General features: G+C 41.6%; 1 protein-coding gene across 2 annotated transcripts; it reads left to right on the top strand.

Annotated features, from left to right (window-relative positions):
- The first annotated feature begins 4544 nt into the window (after positions 1-4544).
- On the top strand, positions 4545-18466 carry psmd9 (proteasome 26S subunit, non-ATPase 9). Of its 2 annotated transcripts, XM_068006310.1 has the most exons (6): positions 4546-4696; positions 8308-8410; positions 9643-9836; positions 14269-14370; positions 15591-15679; positions 17636-18466. In XM_068006310.1, exons 1-6 carry the CDS (start codon positions 4580-4582, stop codon positions 17655-17657), a joined length of 627 nt encoding a protein of 208 aa, XP_067862411.1. In that variant the 5' UTR covers positions 4546-4579; the 3' UTR covers positions 17658-18466. The 2 variants fall into 2 exon arrangements, with proteins under 2 accessions (XP_067862412.1, XP_067862411.1); XM_068006311.1 differs by lacking the exon at positions 14269-14370 and having other exon boundaries at positions 4545-4696.
- Positions 18467-19937: the final 1471 nt, after the last annotated feature.

The raw sequence follows: 19937 nt of genomic DNA, 5'->3' as shown, positions 1-19937 counted from the left end.
GCATTGCTGCAATATAAAAGCATTGTGGTTATTGCCAGGAAAGCAGGCACAAACCTGCATGATGCGCTGCTGGTGATCACACGTAAGTTTCACATTAATGGAATGGATGCCTTTGCGATTCATGAAGTCTGCAGTCAGTGAGGCCTTGGAATTGGGGGAATCCTGCGATCTGTGTGAACCCCAGAACCCTATCCTGCTGTTTCTGAATATCGCTGGGGAAAATGATGAAACTACTCCAGCAAACCAGGTTTAATGCATGCATGACTGATGCGGCAAAGAAGTTAAGGGCTGCAGTCACCTTGACTGCAACAGGCAGTGATGGGCTAGCTCTGGTAGTTGGTTGCAGGTCTTGTAGGAGGTGACACAACTCTGTCACAGCCTCCCTAGAGAAGCACAACCTCCTTATGCACTGTTCCTCAGAGGTGCAGGTATGTTGTCTTGAGTCTATAAACTCTGATGGAAGGGTAAGTATGCCTGTGATCATGCCTCCTTCTACTTAGTCTTCCTCCAGGTGCAACTCCCTTTGTTCCTCCTGCAAGAGTGGGATTGCCAGAATGATTTCTGTGAAGAAATAAATGAAATACCATTGGTCACTTAAGAGTTTAGAACATGTAGCCGCAACTTCAAGCACTCTGAAACCATTCAATGTGAAAAAAAAACACAACCTAATGCAAACGAAATGTCTCCCAAAACTTTCTACAGCTTTACTTAAGAGTATCTGAGGATCCCTTAAATATCACTGGAAATAGCCTTCAACCGTGGGCTTTACAAGTCGGGAGATGTGAGAGCAGGGAAAACATGAAACAAAGGGAAATTAGCTAAATAGAAACTTTGTTCATTTAGAGAAATAAAAAGGGTGGTAACATTGGTAAGAAATAATTTAAAAATAAACAGGGAAGTGTAAGTGAAGTAAAATATGATGGGCGAAAATAACGAATAAGTAAAGTGACAAAAGAATTGAAGAAAGATGCACGTTTATATAGAGCTTTATTGCATCTTTTAGAAATGTCTGACAAAGACAATGAATTACTTTTAAATATAGTGACTGTTGTTGGATAGATAACCTGGCAGGCATTTTGTGCACAGCAAGATCTGGCAAACAACAAGAGGTGTAGGAAGGAAGGGCAGGGGCACGTAGTGTAAGAGCATTGCTTTAGCAAATATGTTTTCAATGTTGAACACTTGTTCTGAGGCTGACAACTCAGAGAAGGGCATCCATGAGCAAGGCCATTGCACTGTGGAAAAAGTGACTGCCCAAGATGGGAGGCTTAGGGGAAGAATACAATTATAGTGGGTGATTCAATATTAAGACGAGTAGACAGCCACTTTTGTAGCTATAAACATGAGTTCCGTAGGGTGCCAGGGTAAAGCATAATGGCGTGGATGCAAAAACTTCTGGGGGGGTGGTGGATCAGTTAGAAGTTATAGTTCATGGAGGAACAAACAATATGTTCAGGTTCCATTCCAAGAGTTAGGCCATAGATTAAGAAACAGGACCTCAAAGATGATCATCTGTGTAATGCCACCCCTTCCACCAAACAAGTCAGTACAGGAACCGTCAAATTAGGGAGGTAAATATGGTGTGAGAGGGTTCAGGTTCCTGTGGCATTGGGATTAGTTCTGGGATAACAGTGAAGTGCAACAATGGGATAGTCAACTGAACAGAGCTGGGACGAATATCCTCGTGTGAAAGTTAACTGGAGATATAGGGGAGGATTCAAACTAAATAGGGTGGGAGAGGGGGAAAGCAAGAGTGTTTCATCGACATCAAAGATCCACAGTGGCACAGACCTACTGTTCAAGTTTGCTCATTTTCAGTTTGTTGAGCTGACTTACAACTCATTAAAATGAACACAGCCAATAATGTCTAAATGATACAAATGAGCCACCGGATTTGCACCGATAGCTACAGCCGAGGGCTCAATTTCTGCCCCACTACCAAAATGGACCCCACTAGTCTCGCGGCGGACACAGAGGAATTCATCAGGAGAATGAGGCTCCGGGAATACTTCCACAAACCCCAAGATTTCAGCAGCGAACCCAATGAGACAATCAATGATCCGGAACAGCAGACAGAGGGATCCGCGGTACAGCAACCGAAGAGGAAAGAGTCACACTGGACTCCTCCGGAGGGTCGCTGCCCTCAGCTGGACATGTATGCTCAAGCTGTCAGGAAATGCGTCAATGCCAGATTCATCAGCCGCACTCACAAGACAGTCCAGAATGTCACCCGAGCACAACGCAACGCCATCAACGCTCTCAAGACCAACCGCAACATCGTCATCAAACCAGCGGACAAAGGAGGAGCCATCGTCATACAGAACAGAACGGACTATTGCAAAGAAGCATACCGACAACTGGACAACCAGGAACACTACAGACGGTTACCCACAGATCCGACCAAAGAACACACCCACCAGCTCAACAAACTGATCAAGACCTTCGATCCAGACCTTCAAAGCATCCTACGCACTCTCATCCCACGTACTCCCCGCGTGGGAGACTTCTACTGCCTCCCAAAGATACACAAAGCCAACACACCCGGACGTCCTATCGTATCAGGCAACGAAACCCTGTGTGAGAACCTCTCTGGATACATCAAGCGCATCCTGAAACCCATCGTACAGGGAACCCCCAGCTTCTGTCGCGACACTACAGACTTCCTACAAAAACTCAGTACCCACGGACCAGTTGAACCAGGAACACTTCTCACCACGATGGACGTCTCGGCACTCTACACCAGTATCCCCCACGATGACGGCATCGCTGCGACAGCATCAATACTCAACACCAACAGCCAATCTCCAGACGCCATCCTACAACTCATCCGCTTCATCCTGGATCACAATGTCTTCACCTTCGATAACCAGTTCTTTACTCAAACACACGGAACAGCCATGGGGACCAAATTCGCACCCCAATACGCCAACATTTTCATGCACAAGTTCGAGCCGGACTTCTTCACTGCACAGGACCTCCAACCAACACTATACACCAGATACATCGACGACATTTTCTTTCTATGGACCCACGGTGAGGAATCACTAAAGAGACTACACGATAACATCAACAAGTTCCATCCCACCATCAAGCTCACCATGGACTACTCCTCAGAATCAGTTTCTTTCTTGGACACACGAATCTCCATCAAAGACGGGCACCTCAGCACCTCACTCTACCGCAAGCCCACAGACAACCTCACGATGCTCCACTTTTCTAGCTTCCACCCTAACCACGTCAAAGAGGCCATCCCCTATGGACAGGCCCTGCGAATACACAGGGTCTGCTCAGACGAGGAGGAACGCGATGGACACCTACAGACGCTGAAAGACGCCCTAGTAAGAACGGGATATGACGCTCGACTCACCGATCGACAGTTCCGACGGGCTACAGCGAAAAATCGCATAGACCTCCTCAGGAGACTAACACGGGACGCAACCAACAGAGTACCCTTTGTCGTCCAGTACTTCCCCGGAGCGGAGAAACTACGCCATGTTCTCCGCAGCCTTCAACATGTCATCAATGACGACGAACACCTCGCTATGGCCATCCCCACACCTCCACTACTCGCCTTTAAACAGCCACCCAACCTCAAACAGACCATCGTTCGCAGCAAATTACCTAGCTTTCAGGAGAACAGCGTCCACGACACCACACAACCCTGCCACGGTAACCTATGCAAGACATGCCAGATCATCGACACAGATACCACCATCACACGAGAGGACACCACCCACCAGGTGCATGGTTCATACTCCTGTGACTCGGCCAACGTTGTCTACCTCATACGTTGCAGGAAAGGATGCTCCAGAGCATGGTACATTGGCGAGACCATGCAGACACTGCGACAACGGATGAACGGACACCGTGCAACAATCGCCAGACAGGAGGGTTCCCTCCCAGTCGGAGAACACTTCAGCAGTCAAGGACATTCAGCCACCGACCTTCGGCTAAGCATACTCCAAGGCGGCCTTCGAGACACACGACAACGCAAAATCGTCGAGCAGAAATTGATAGCCAAGTTCCGCACCCATGAGGACGGCCTCAACCGGGATCTTGGGTTCATGTCACGCTACACGTAACCCCACCAGTGAACAAATGTTATCTGTTTTTAATACAACGGGTCATTTGCTGTCTTTTCGATGTTTCTGCCTCTCTTTTTTTGGTGGTTTGTATATTCGGAGACCTTGTAGGTAACACCTGTCTGTCTGCACACTGATTGCCTTGGCAACGGGCAGTTGAAAACACTGTCTGTAATCACCAAGTATTGTTCTGTAATTTATAAATGCGAAAGGTTCGAGGATTTCATTTCCACAACATTCACCTGAAGAAGGAGGAAGCCACCGAAAGCTTGTGAATTTCAAATGAAATTGCTGGACTATAACTTGGTGTTGTAAAATTGTTTACAATTGTCAACCCCAGTCCATCACCGGCATCTCCACATCATACAACCAATGAGGCTGCCAAGATTGCGTCCACCCGCGGCACTTGTATTTTGAACTATGCGGTTGCGTTTTGATGCGCTGATACGGGCACCGGTTTGACCCCGGTTGAGATCCGTACATGAGTCAGCGGGAAAATGTCGGACGAGGAGTCGCAGAGCACATCGGTGACGGTGGCTGACGTGCAGCAAATGATGAAGAAGAAAGATACCATCGAGGCGCAGATCAAAGCTTACTACGATATTTTAAAGGGGGTGAGTGTTTAAAGGATGTCCCGGTTGTGGCGCACCACTCGGGATCGACCCGTTTTCACTGCTGGGTCTTAGCGAGCAGCGCCAGTGCTGGAGGGTCTTTGCTAGCGGTTGTGTACACGCACTTTGTACATCACTCAAACATATGCACTTCTCGTATATATCAACCCACCAAACTCATAAAAACAACCTGTAACTGAAGAACAGCCCTGACTAAAGCCACTGCTTCAGTGCAACTGAATAACTTGAATTCCCTTTTATTAATTTGGATTTCAGGATTTTTATTAGTGGCAGTCCTCTGCCTTTGGAGCGGACATGAGCTTTTCTAGCCCATGTTCATGGAGGATTTTGGAAAACAGTTGAGTTCGGGACCACAAATCCTCAGTGGCTCACTCACTATCATGTTCCGGGTTTGTTTTTGCTTCTGTGGCGTGGGGGGTATGAGAGCTGTGGAGGGTGACTGCTTGTATCATGCTGGATTGAACCGTCCCGCCTCTGCCTATCTTTAAAAAAAATTAAAATCAGTAACATTTTTAATGCAGTAACATTACATTATTGAACAAAAAAAACTCATGTGCTAAAATAATATTAGTGATGCCTTATTAATTTCCACGTACTTGCCAAGGATCACAAACATTTATTTATAGTCTTGTTTTATGTTAGAATGAGCAGACCATTTTGATCTAATGTAATGCAGAAACTTATAAATGGAGCTGTCAAAAATGATGTGTCCCATCTGGCTGAACTTGCCCCATAATGCATAGTGTCTCGTCTTCTCTGCATATGCACAAAAGAGGTGAGTCACTACGCATTATGTGGCGAGTTCAGCCAGAGCCACAAAAACTGTTTTCAGGGGACCAGCTCAAACGGGCTAGAAAAGCTTGACATCCACTCCAAAAGCAGACAGTTGGCAACTATGACACTTACACATGCATTCATCTACATACAAAACAAGAGATATAGAACAATACAGTGCAAAGATATCATATATTTACATGCCCAGGTATCAACACAGACACACAAAGAACTTACGCACTTGCATGAACATAAACCTGTACACTTGCATACATATATGCAGTATATATGATGTAGGCACATGCATATAAATGGATGTTAAATGGCATATTGTACTAATCTACTGCTGACAGTAGATCATAGTTCATAGGGAAACTCCAAAATTGCCATTGAGGGCACTTAAATGCAATGAGAACCCTTGATCAGTGTTTTATTAGTTGTTGTGTAGAAATGTTAGAATTCTTTTAGAAAAATGACTAATTGGGACAAAATACATTAAATAATCTCAATGACAAAAATCAGGCAAGCAAGAAGCTGCTTTGTCAGTGCAGATTTAATAAAGAAGTAGCAAATTGATTCATAAATTGTAGGCTTGTTTTAAAATTATTCTTTTCAGCAGGCAAAAAGCTCCTGTTAACAAACACTGCCCAAACATGCGGCAAGTTTAGATTCTTGGTGTGCCATTTAGGGGAGGAGAGAGTATTGCCCAAGCACACAAGGAGGGAGGGATAATCCAGGCCTGTTCTCACTTGCCTCCTAGCAACTGTATCAAGAGCAGAATTGATACATGGCCTATCCGGCAGTAAGTGACACATGTAGATATTAAGGCTGGGCATGGAAAAGGAACAAAACCAACCAAATGTTATGGTTTTCAAATGTTTCATAGAACGATTACAGCACAGAAGGAGGCCAATCGGCCCATTGAGCCCATGCCGGCTCTTTGTAAGGGCAATCCAGTTAGTCCCATTCCCCCGCTCTTTCCCCATAGCCCCGCAAATGTTTTCCCTTCAAGTATTTATCCAATTCCTTTTTGAAAGCCGCGATTGAATCTGCTTCCACCACCCTTTCAGGCAGCGCATTCCAAATCATAACTACTTGCTGCGTTAAAAAAAAAAGTTTTTCCTCATGTCGCCTTTGGTTCTTTTGCCAATCACCTTAAACCTGTGTCCTCTGGTTCTTGACCTTTCCGCCAATGGGAACAGTCTCTGTTTATTTACTTTATGATTAATGACCCTAAATGATTTTGAACACGTCTATCAAATCTCCTCTTAACCTTCTCTGCTTTAAGGAGAACAGCCCCAGCTTCTCCACTCTATCCATGTAACTGAAGTCCCTCATCCCTGGAACCATTCTAGTAAATCTTTTCTGCACCCTTTCTAAGGCCTTCACATCCTTCGTAAAGTGCAGTGCCCAGAATTGGACACAGTACTCCAGTTGTGGCTGAACCAGTGTTTTGTAAAGGTATATAACTTCCTTGCTTTTGTACTCTATGCCTCTATTTATAAAGTCCAGGATCTTGTATATTTTTTCAACCGCTTTCTCAACCTGTCCTTCAAAGATTTGTGCACATATACCCCCAGATCTCTCTCTTCCTGCATCCCCTTTAGAATTGTACCACTTAGTTTATATTGCCTCACCTCATTCTTCCTGCCAAAATGTATCACTTCTCAGCGTTAAATTTCATCTACCATGTGTCTGTCTGTTCCACCAGCCTGTCTGGCCTCTTGAAGTCTATTACTATCCTCCTCACTGTTTGCTACCCTTCCAAGTTTTGTGTCATCTACAAATTTTGAGATTGTGCCCTGTACACCCAAGTCCAAGTCATTAATATATATCAAAAAAAGCAGCGGTCCTAGTGCCAACCCTTGGGGAACACCACTGTATACCTTGCTCTGTTCCTAAAAACAACCTTTCGCCACTACTCTCTGTTTCCTGCACTTAGCCAGTTTCGTATCCATGCTGCCACTGCCCCTTTTATTCCATGGGCTTCAATTTTGTTGATAAGACTATTATATGGCACTTTATCGAACGCCTTTTGAAAGTCCATACACACAACTTAAACTGCATTGCTCTCATTTACCCTCTCTGTTACATCATTTAAAAACTCTTTATCAAGTTACATGATTTGTCTTTAACAAATCCATGCTGGCTTCCCTTTATTAATCCACACTTGTCCAAATGACTATTAATTTTGTCCTGGATTATCGTTTCTAAAAGCTTCTCCACCACCGGGGTTAAAGTGACTGGCCTGTAGTTGCCAGGTTTATCCTTGCACTCTTTTTTTGAACAAGGATGTAACATTTGCAATTCTCCAGTCCTCTGGCACCACCTCCGTATCTAAGGAGGATTGGAAGATTGTGGCCAGCACCTCTGCAATTTCCACCCGTACTTCCCTTAGCAAATTAGGATGCATCTCATCCGGACCAGGCGACTTATCTACTTTAAGTACAGCCAGCCTTTCTAGTACCTCCTTTTTATCAATTTTTAGCCCATCCAGTATTTCAACTACCTCCTTTTACTGTGACTTTGGCAGCAGCATCTTCCTTGGTAGAGACAGATACGAAGTACTCATTTAGTACCTCTGCCATGTACTCTGCCTCCATGCGTAGATTTCTTTTTTGGTCCCTAATCAGACCCACCCCTCCTGTTAGTAGCAGTTTACTATTTATATGCCTATAGAAGACTTTTGGATTCCCTTTTATGTTAATTGCCAGTCTATTCTCATGTTCTTTCTTTGCCTCTCATTTCTTTTTTTACTTCTCTGTTTCATTTGCATTTTAACACTAATCATCGCAGTTGAACCTGTGACTTTCTTACAGCAAAACAGTGCTGGAATGGATGAACCTTTAGTTGATATTGAGGGATATCCACGAACGGATATTGATGTTTACGAAGTTCGAACAGCCCGTCATAATATCATTTGTAAGTATTGTTGATATATTTGAAAAATTGTGATGTACTAAAAAGGAAATGATGTTACTTTTAGCTATCAATGAATATTAACAGTTCGAAGTGCTATTTTTAAAAAAAGTATCTGAAGCCTGATAATTCTAGGAGTCGAGTACTGGTTCTTCTAATTTAAAATTAATGTTTGTCATTCAGATTTGCCTACCTTATGTAGGTGGTTCTTGGCTGGGTCTTGTAAATGAGTGCCTTAATTTGGTCAAATGCTTGGGTAAGAATGGAATGACCTGTCCTTCCACAAAGTATTTCTTCTCTCGGAAGATATACACAATGAATTGATAGCGCCTGTGAGAAAGCCACATTCATCTCTGTCTCTTTGGAAGAGAGGAGGTTTAGAAGGCAGTGAAAGGGGATACAGTTAAAGAATTTTTAAATCTATATTTTGGTGTATTTTTGTGTTCATCAAGGTGAGCGATAACTGTGTTTAAGAGTGGAACATTTTTGAAGCTCTGCCTCAGCATCAAACAGGACCCAGTAGCTGATCGTCGCACTTTGTTGTGTAGAACAACAACAACAACGATAACTTGCATTTATATTGCGCCTTTAATGTAGTAAAACATCCCAAGGCACTTCACAGGAGCATTACAAAATTAAATTTGACACCGAGCCACATAAGGAGATATTAGGACAGGCGACCAAAAGCTTGGTCAGACAGTTAGGTTTTAAGAAGTGTCTTAAAGGAGGAGAGAGACAGAGAGGTTTCGGGAGAGAATTCCAGAGCTTAGGGCCGAGGCAGCTGACAGCAAGGCTGCCAATGGTGGAGCGATTCATGTTAGGGATGTGCAAGAGGCAAGAATTGGAGGAGCACAGAGATCTGAGGTTTGTAGGGCTGGAGGAGGTTACAGAGATATGGAGGGATTTGAAAACCAGGATGAGAATTTTAAAATCAAGGCGTTCCCGGACCGGGAGCCAATGTAGGTCAGTGAGCACAGGGGTGATGGGTGAATGGGACTTGGTACGCGTTAGGATACGGGCAGCAGAGTTTTGGGCAGCAGAAGTTTATGGTGGGTGAAAGAGGGTAGAAGTGCCTGGTCCCTGTTTTTTGCCTCTCATTGATGGTACACCTGAAATTGAGTAGGGAAATTGCAGGCAAACCTACAATTCTATGGCACTCAAATTAGGTATTGCTGTGCCCAAACATTTCTCACGTCTTATGTAAATATGCTGTGAATGTTTCCTGTTTTTATAAGGTCTGCAAAATGATCATAAAGCTTTGATGAAACAGATTGAGAAAGCACTACACCAGCTGCATGCACGTGACAGGGAAAAGCATAGACTGGATGAAGCAGAAGCGCATCAAGAAACAATGGAACAGGAGAATAGTGTGCTGTCTGCTTTTGCCAAAATAGACACTGTTAGTCCAGGCTCACCTGCCAGTATTTCAGTGAGTATAGAAAAATCTAAGTACCCAAAATTATTTTTTACATGTATAATAAATGCAATATTTCAAACTAAATTATTTTACTTAATGACAAGCAAATGTCAAATAATGTTGCTTGCTATCTCTGAAATGTTTAAATTTAAAAAAGTCACTGGCGTTTTTGCTTTCCATTAAGCACTGCATATCATTCTGGTCAGTTGTATAAAACAGGGAAGTTCATTAATGACTTTGTGCGGCCTTCATATAATGATGCCGCATCATTTCAGTTGAGGGCAATCCGTATTTTACAGTAAGATTATAATGCTTTCTTCTAATTATGTGCAGGGTTGTTCCTAGGATCTGTAAACAGACCGTTAATAATCAAATCATCCTTGCGCCCTTAAGGAGGTGTACGGTCATAAAGGGATTTTAAATTGCAGGCATTGAGGGACTGGGAGGCAGTGTAGCTGGACATGGCGTGGGATAGGGTACGGGCAGCAGAATTTTGCATGAGCTGAAGTTTGCATTGCAGAGGGTGGGAGGCCGGCCAGGAGAACATTGAAATAGTCAAGTGTGGAGGTGACACAAGCATGGATGAGAGTTTCAGCAGTAGACTGGCTGAGGCACAAATGGAGATGGGTGATGTTACGGAGGTGGAAGTAGTCTTTGTGATGGAGAGGATATGGGGTTAGAAGCTCAGCTTGGAGTTGAGTAGGATGCCAAAGCTGTGAATAGTCTGGTTCGACCTGAGATAGTGGCTGGGGAAGGGGATGGAATCGGTGCCAAGGTGGAAATTGCGGCTCACCCAAGACTGGATGTCGGAAAAGCAGTCTTAACAGCACAGGGGCAGTGGAAGAGTTGAGAAAGGTGGTGGACAGATAGACTTGGATTTCACCAGTGTACATGTAGAAGCTGGCCCTATGCCTTTGGACGATGCGACCAAGCAGCAACATGTGGATGAGAAAGCGGAGGGTGGGGGAGGGGGTGGCAGCAAGGATAAATCCTTGGGGGAATTCCAGAGGTAATGATGTGGGGTGGGAAGAGAAACCATTGTTGGAGATGCCCTGACTGGTTTCACTCTTACTGTTCCAATCAAAGGCAATCGCACTGAGCTGACAATGGAGGAGAGGCGTGTGGTTGACCATGTCAAAGGCTGCAGCAAGGATGAGGGGGAATAATGCACCACAGTCACAGAGGATGTCATTTGCGACTTTGATTAGGGCTGTTTCAGTGCTGTGGCAGGGGCGGGAACGTGATTGGAGAGATTCACATGTGGAGTTGGAGGAAAATGACATAGATTTGAGAGGTGACAACACATTCAAGGTCTTTGGAGAAGAAAGGGAGAATGGAGATGAGAAGGAAATTAAATAATAGTGTGCCATAAGGCTCATTTATCCAGTACATTGTGTGACTGAAGCAGAAAATAAGTTTTACGCCATAGCAAAGTTATATGTTCATTCTTCATTTTCTTGAAGAAGATATGTGGTAGTAAATGAGGTTGAGGTCCACAAAGAGTTAAACTCCATTTGCAAGTACATCACTACACACATCTTTTGTTTAGGGAACAAATATTGATTAGAAAATCAAACGTGAAAAGACTCAACTGGAGGAGGGCTAATTTCAGTGAGTCAAAAGGGGATCCAAGGGAAAGTGGCAAATTGGATCCAAATTTGGCTCAGTAGCAGGAAGCAAAGGGTAATGGTCGACGGGTGTTTTTGTGACTGGAAGGCTGTTTCCAGTGGGGTTCCGCAGGGTTCAGTACTAGGTCCCTTGCTTTTTGTGGTATATATTAATGATTCGGACTTAAATGTAGGGGGCATGATTAAGAAGTTTGCAGATGATACAAAAATTGGCCGTGTGGTTGATAGTGAGGAGGAAAGCTGTCGACTGCAGGAAGATATCAATGGACTGGCCAAGTGGGCAGAAAAGTGGCAAATGGAATTCAATCTGGAGAAATGAGAGGTAATGCATTTGGGGAGGGCAAACAAGACAAGACAGGGCAAACACAATAAATGGGAGGATACTGAGAAGCGTAGAGGAACAGAGGGACCTTGGAGTGCATGTCCACAGATCCCTGAAGATAGCAGGACGTTAAGAAGGCATACGGGATATTTTCCTTTATTAGCCGAGGCATAGAATATAAGAGCAGGGAGGTAACGCTAGAACTGTATAAAACACTACGTAGGCCACAGCTTGAGTGCTGCGTACGGTTCTGGTCACCACATTACAGGAAGGGTGTAATTGCATTGGAGGAGATTTACGAGGATGTTGCCAGGACTGGAGGATTTTAGCTATGAGGAATGAATGGATAGGCTGGGGTTGTTTTCTTTGGAACAGAGGAGGCTGCGGGGTGATTTAATTGAGGTGTACAAAATTATGAAGGGCCGAGATGGTGGATAGGGAGGACCTATTTCCCTTAGCAGAGAGGTCAATAACTATGGAGCATAGATTTAAAATGATTGATAGAGGATTAGAGGGGAGCTGAGGAAAAGTTTTGTCACCCAGAGGGTGGTGGGGGTTTGGAGCTCATTGCCTGAAAGGGTCGTAGGGGCAGAAACCCTCATCACATTTAAAAAGTACTTGGATATGCACTTGAAGTGCCATAACCTACAAGGCTACGGAGCAAGTGCTGGAAAGTGGGATTAGGCTGGGTGGTTCATTTTCAACCGGCACGGACATGATGGGCCGAATGGCCTCCTTCTGTGCCGTAAATTTTCTATGATTCTAAGAGGATGCTGCCATTGTCACAGTAAAGGAGGAGGTAGTAGAGAAATTGGATAAGATAAAAGTAGATAAAGAGGAGGTACTTCAAAGGTTGGCAGAGCTCAAAGTAGAAAAGTCACCCGATCCAGATGGGATGCATCCTAGGTTATTTAGGGAAGTAAGGGGAGAAATAGTGGAGGCTCTAGCCACAATCTTCCAATCCTCAAATATGGGAGTGGTGCCACAGGACTGGAGGATTGCAAATGTTACACCCCTGTTCAAAAAAGGGGAGCGGGATAAACCTGGCAACTACAGGCCAGTCAACCTTACATCGGTGGTGGGGAAACTTTTAATGATAGTAATCAAAGACAGAATGAATTGTCACTTGGAAAAAATATGGGTTAATAAATGAACGTCAGCACAGATTTGTTAAAGGCATATCGTATTTGACTAACTTGATTGAGTTCTTTGAAGTAATGGAGAGGAGTGATGTGTACATGGACTTTCAAAAGGCGTTTGATAAAGTACCACATAATAGACTTGTCAGCAAAATTGAAGCCAATGGAATTAAAGGGGCAGTGGCCGCGTGGATACGAAATTGGCTGAGGGACAGAAGCAGAGAATAGTGGTGAACAGTTGTTTTTCATACTGGAGGGAAGTATACAGTGGTCTTCCCCAGGGGTTGGTATTAGGACTACTGCTCTCTTTGATATATATTAATAACCTGGACTTTGGTATACAGGGCATAATTTCAAAGTTTGCAGATGATACAAAACTTGGAAATGTAGTAAACAATGTGGAGGGTAGTAACAGACTTTAGGAGAACATAGACTGGTGAAATGGGCAGACACTTGGCAGACGAAATTTAATGCAGAGAAGTGTGAAGTGATTCATTTTGGTAGGAAGAATGAGGTGAGGCAGTCTAAATTAAATGGTATAATTTTAAAGGGGTTGCAGGAACAGGGAGATCTGGGTGTGTATGTCCACAAATCTTTCAAGGTGGCAGGACAAGGTGAGAGAGTTTATTTTTTTTAAAAAGCACATGGGATCCTGGGCTTTATAAACAGAGGCATAGAGTATAGAGGCAAGGAAGTTATGCTCAACTTTTATAAATCACTGGTTAGGGGCCAGCTGGAGTATTGTGTCCAATTCTGGGCACCACACTTTAGGAAGGATGTCAAGGCCTTAGAGAGGGTACAGAGGAGATTTACTAGAATGGTACCAGGAATGCGGTACTTCAGTTACGTGGAGAGACGAGAGAAGCTGGGGTTGTTCTCCTTAGAGCAGAGAAGGTTAAAGGGAGATTTGATAGAGGTGTTCAAAATCATGAATGGTTTTGACAGAGTAAATAAGGAGAAACTATTTCCAATGGCAGAAGGGTCGGTAACCAGAGGAGATTTAAGGTAATTGGCAAAAGAACCAGAGGCAAGATGAGTAGAATTTTTTTTTTAAGTAGCGAGTTGCTATGAGCTGGGATGCACTGCCTTGAAAGGGTGATAGAAGCAAATTCAATAATAACTTTCAAAAGGGAATTGAATAAGTATACGAAGGGGAAAAACTTGCAGGGCTATAGGGAAAGAGCAGGGGAGTGGGACTAATTGGATAGCTCTTTCAAAGAGCCGGCACAGGCATGTTGGGCTGAATGGCTGCCTCCTTTGCTGTATCATTCTATGATTCTGTGGAAAATAAGTTACAATGGTGTTTGGAATAGAAGGCAGTGTTATGCATGCAAACTCTTTCTCTTGTCTTCTAGGGTTTGCAGGTTGGTGATGAAATTATAGAATTTGGCTCTGTAAATACACACAACTTCCAAAACTTGCAAAATATTGCCACAGTTGTCCAGCATAGTGAAGGGGTGAGTGCCTGTATCATACAGTTTCAAACATTTTGCTTTTTTTTTCTTCACATTTGATTGTATTTTGAAAAAATTTGGAACATTTTTAATTATCTTTTCCCTTGAACTTATTGTAGTTTCCTAAATACGTTTCAGGTTTAATAAGAAGCTTCTGATTGCAGCCTGGCTGGGCAATTGGAGCTTTCAAGACTGAGATCAGTAGATTTTTGTTAGGCATGGGTATTAAGGGTTACTGAACCAAGACGGGTCGATGGAGTTAAGATACAGATCAGCCATGATCTAATTGAATAGTGGAACTGGCTTGAGGGGCTGAATGGCCTACTCGTGTTCCTAGGACACAGAGAACCCCTGCTCTTTATTTAAATATTGCTATGGCATCTTTTACATTCACCTGAACAGGATGATGAAGCCTTGGTTTAACATCTCATCCAAAAGACTGTACCTCTGATAGTGCATCACTCCCTCAGTACTGCACATGAAATGTCAGCTGAGATTATGTGCTCAAATTGCTGGAGTGGAGCATGAATCTACCACCTTCTGATTTAGAGCTCCGAGTGCTATTTTGCAAATGCAAGTAGAACTGAGTTGCCTGGGCTTCATGGCCAAATTGCCAGTGGTATAGGTTTGACATTGCTCAGTTAAGCTGACACTCCAGCACAGCACTGAGAATGTGCTGCATTGTTGGAAGTGCTGCATTTAGGATAGGCAGTAAACTGAGGTCCTATTTGCCGATTTGAAGAAGAGCAGGTTCTTGCAGTGTCCGGCTAGCATTCCTCCCTCAACCAACATCAGATTAAAACATTGCCATTTGTGGGTTCTTACTTGTGGGTGCTTACATAACAGTCAGTGCATTTCAAAGTAACTCATCATATGAGAACTGCTTTGAAATATTTCTGGAGATGCAATAAAGCACTATATAAGTGCAAGTCATTTTTTTCTGAGTAATTTTGATCTTTGCAAAACAACAAAAAAAGTCAAATAATAGTGACTTTAATTTTTTTTGAGAAATTAACCTAGTGTGATAGTTAATCCTTTTAACACCATTAAAAATACTAATTTCTTCATATTAAACTGTGAAAAGAATTAACTTTCACATTGCACTGATTTCATATTTATAAGATGGAAAAACGCAATTTCGGACTACTTTTACCAAGTGAATGTTATCACACCAATAGAGAATTTAAGCCAACGAGATAAAACAATATTATATTTCCTTACAGAAACCTCTAAGCATAACAATTATTCGAAATGGACAGAATATACACATTGGTCTCACACCTCAGCGATGGAGTGGAAGAGGATTGTTGGGGTATGTTTCATTGCATTGAGATAACTGAGTAGAAACTTCTAGCGAACAGGACATTGATTGATCATGGTGAAGATTACCCCTATATATTTAACAATACATTAATTCTACATATTTTATATATAGAGCTGTTTCCTGTTCTAAATCTGTAATGTTCAATTTGCTACAAGATGGAATTAAAGGGGCAGCCTTTTTGCTAAAGAGGGAGAAAACCCAGAACATTTGTGCTTTGTTGTAGTGCCATCACATGGAAGTGAATGTTTTTGCAATGCAGTGACGACTTTCAGCATCACTGAATCATAAAAGTAAATTTGATGTATGTTAATAACCCCCCTTGACTCAAAACCTTCAACAACTCTCTATTGGGAATGGCAACTGTTTGTACTCATTTCTATCTTTTAAGACAAATTGGTTATCTGTCTGTTTGTATCATATAACTATCTAATACGTTTGTGAGGACTTTTGGACTTTTTACAGAGTTTGATAGCTTTTTTGAATAATACTGCCTTTTTGTAAGATTGAGATAATTAGAAGATTTGTTTAGAAGCACTAAAAAGCTAATTTCTTAAGTAATCTATTAAGTCAGGTTGAGTTTAAAAAAGAACAGCCCAGTTATCAAATAAGTATGTGCATTCAAAAGCAGTAGGAGTTGACTAACTCTGAAGTACTTTTTTTGAAATATTTGGAGATTCATTGATATTCAAAGCACAATTACTTTTCTTTCAATTGCAAAGTGTGTGTGACAAGTGAAAATGGTCTCTTGGGTACAGTGGTGCTAGTCAGTCCTGTCTGAGTATCTTGCATTCAGGGATGTGCCCGTACTGCCCAATACCTAACTATACAATAGCATAATCCAGGGGTGTACCAATGGTATCTCTTTTTGTGATCTGATCTGATCTGAATGTTCGTGTCTTTTACACGGGCGCTTCTTCAATCGCGTCGGCGGACCAAAAAAAACGTGGTGAGACGAGGCCTGATAATAGATTACTTTATTTCACAGCACGTGAACAGACCAAGCAACAGTTATGATCAGATTCACTTTGTTCAATCAGTACAACTTGCCTTTGTGTAATAATGTAAAATAGTGAACAAACTACACTTCCCCACATCAGTGGGGTCTTCACTTAAACAAAACAACCCTAATTGCTCTCTTGCATGCTACTTCTGAGGCTGGCTGAGTTTGCCCTAGCAGCTTTCTGTTTGAAGTCCCAACTGAGTGCCTATGCCTATGTCTTTGTCTCTGTTTCTTTTATCTGCTTCTGTTCATAGCCAGAAAGGAACAGGACTTTCCAACACAATGAGTTTGAGTGCTTATTGATTCCTGAGACAAGCTAATGAATTGTTCATTTATTTCCAGTCTATGTGGAAATAATTACTTAGAATGTACAGCACAGAAACAGGCCATTCGGCCCAACAGGTCCATGCCAGTTTATGGTCCACACAAGTCTCCTCCCTCATAACATCAAAGCTAGCTTATTACCATTTTAATACCTATTGTTTCAATGTTTTTTTTCAACTTGTGAATACACTACAATTTAAAAACCAAAACCTTAAAAGTAACTTTATTTCTAAATCCTTTCTGTGGAAAAATGGTCAAAAAATCCTGAAATATGGCAGTCATGTACATGGTTCATTGGTCAGTATTCCTTTCTCACTACGACATAGAGCTTTTTATACTCTGATTCTTTTAATTTCATTGAATATATATTTTATTTAAACAAATGTCACTTGAAGCTTTTTTGGGTTGGGCAGCACATTCCAAGTTGGCCACTGTGTCATCAACCCATCAGTAGTACATAGCATTTGCATGTCTGAGATCAGTGAACACATTTCAAATGTTTTGATACACTTTGCTTCCAAAATATTTGGTGGTGTAATATGTAATGCAAGATCTGTTACTGAAGAGCATTTAATATTTGAGCAGAAAATAATTCACAAGTTCAATTTCTCTTTTTCCAGATGCAATATTGTTCCTTTGTAGAAGTAAACATCGTTGATTCAGCATGAGAAAATCTTCACCTGCTGCAAAATGCTAGCAGTACAGTATGTGAACATCAGAGCAAATCTGGATATTGGAACAATAGGGCTACCTATTTCAGTCATTGGTTTTGAATACATCTAACCTGACATTAAAGCAGACTATTTTTGTTTGATTCTGATATTTTTAGCTACTGTATGTTGTTTTCTTTTCAGATTTAATTTTAAAACCCTTTCACAGTTTTCTGTCACCTTATCATTCTTCAACTGAGAGGGCATTGAGATTGTGGTTTTCACAGCCAAGCCATCACTACACTATATTAGCTGATCAGAATGGGTGCAAGGTTGAATTGGATCCTCCTGTTTATTTCCACTCTCCTCTTCCTTCTCCCCCGGCCCCCACCATGGCATAATGAGTAGTAAATTTCTAATTCCAATCAGGGGTGGATTTCAAACTCAGGACATTATGGACTTCAAAGTTATAGCATTTTGATAGTTTATTAGGTTTGTTGGTATAATACCTGCTTCAGGAATAGGTCAAGTGCATAGTTGAGTACACAAGTGTTTTCAGTACACTTAGGAAACACTTTGATCTTCAAAAATAAAAATGCTGTGTTTTTTTTAAAAAAAGAAATATGTGATTATTGGACTTCTTTGAATGTGTTAAACTTCACTAATGTTTGAAGTGACTAATTTTTTATACTGGTTAAATGATTTTTTTGTTGATTCTTTACTTTCAAAATGTTGAATATTTATTTGTATTTCATTGGAGTAGTTTATGAATAAAATAAGAAATCCCATGCGTGAGAAGTATGGCACTGTCCACTGAGATTGTTTTATTTGAAGTATATGGAATTCATATATTTGATAGAATTAAAGGTGATGCTGCTGATGGCCAAATCATCACCTGACAGAGTTTGTGTGCTGATCCTTTTTTTTCCCTTTAAGGAAAAGAAAATTGTTTTCAAGTTTGTGGGATTGTTGATAGTTGCAGCAGGTGTGGCGTGGGGAAGGACATTTGTGTTGCATCCATTTGGGCCAGATTCTAACCCAGCTCCTAAATCTGTAGTTAACCTACTGCATCACCACTGTGAACCATTAAACATCTAATCTGGTTTTAACAGGTCTTCTACAGAATAGATCTATCACACTGGATTTCTATATACTTTATTTAAATACAGCTAGGTTGAGATGAACTGGGTGGTACAGTGGGTTAAGTGCACAATTGTATTATTTCTGGCACCTAATTTAAATCAGCCCAGACTGATTTAAGTATTTTCTGCTTCTGCTGGTTGTAAAAATTCTGGACAGGGGTATAGAGTCTGTAAAGCCAACTAATATACTATATGGGTCCTATGATAGGTGGCATTTTGTATGGCCAGAGTGGAGTACGGGCTGTAGTTTGGCCACCTATCCAACAAGTGAAAAGAGTTTCAGTAGTCTCTCTGTGTGAGGCCAGAGAACTAAACATAATTTGACACTAAATTGGCATTCTCACTCTAATAAGGTTGGCTTCTGTGAGAAATGGAAATGCAGTACTAATTCAGCAAAAGGGTTGTTTTTGTGTGGTTGGGGGTTAAATTACTGCTTTGCAACACTGCCATGCATGTGTTGAAAATTAATTTCTATCTTCAATTAATGTGTTACCAATGAAAAGCACCAATATCTAGGAAGACTACATGGTTTAACATATTTACTTTCCATTCCCCTATCTTTTTTAAAAATTTGATTCTCTTCACTTTTTGGAGGAGGAAAAATTGATATTATTTTCAGAGCATTTTATTACATTAACCATGGCATTTTTTATGCTGTAGTTCTAGATTTTAGTAATATGGTAATCTATGAAGATAAATTTAATATGATGTAAAATATATTTGAAGTATCAGATAAAGTAAATTCATTATGTCCTTGCTTCACCTTACATGTGAAATTAGTAAAACATACAATTTTTATAAGTTTAAACTTATGCTTTAGAAAGCAAAACATAATTTGAGCCCCAGCTGTTTATTTACAAAACGCCATTTCCGTGGATCAAGGGCAGTATAAATAGGAAAATATAAGCACTTTTTCTTTTTCTTTTCCTAATTTTTTTTATATAGGATTCTTACTTTCACTGTAGAGGTGACTGTCTTCAGGCTGGGTTAGATTTGAACCCAGGTCCCAGAAATTAAAAATAGTGTGTGGACCTACTGTCACCAACTCCCTTTTAAAAGTATTTCATGAATCACATTTTTCCTCAAAAGTTTATCCCCTCCTCTCTCGAAGTTGTTAACTCTTGCTAGGG

This window comes from Heptranchias perlo, chromosome 25 (assembly GCF_035084215.1).
Source record: "Heptranchias perlo isolate sHepPer1 chromosome 25, sHepPer1.hap1, whole genome shotgun sequence".
Taxonomy (NCBI): domain Eukaryota; kingdom Metazoa; phylum Chordata; class Chondrichthyes; order Hexanchiformes; family Hexanchidae; genus Heptranchias; species Heptranchias perlo.
This window is presented reverse-complemented; position numbering and strand designations above follow the sequence as displayed.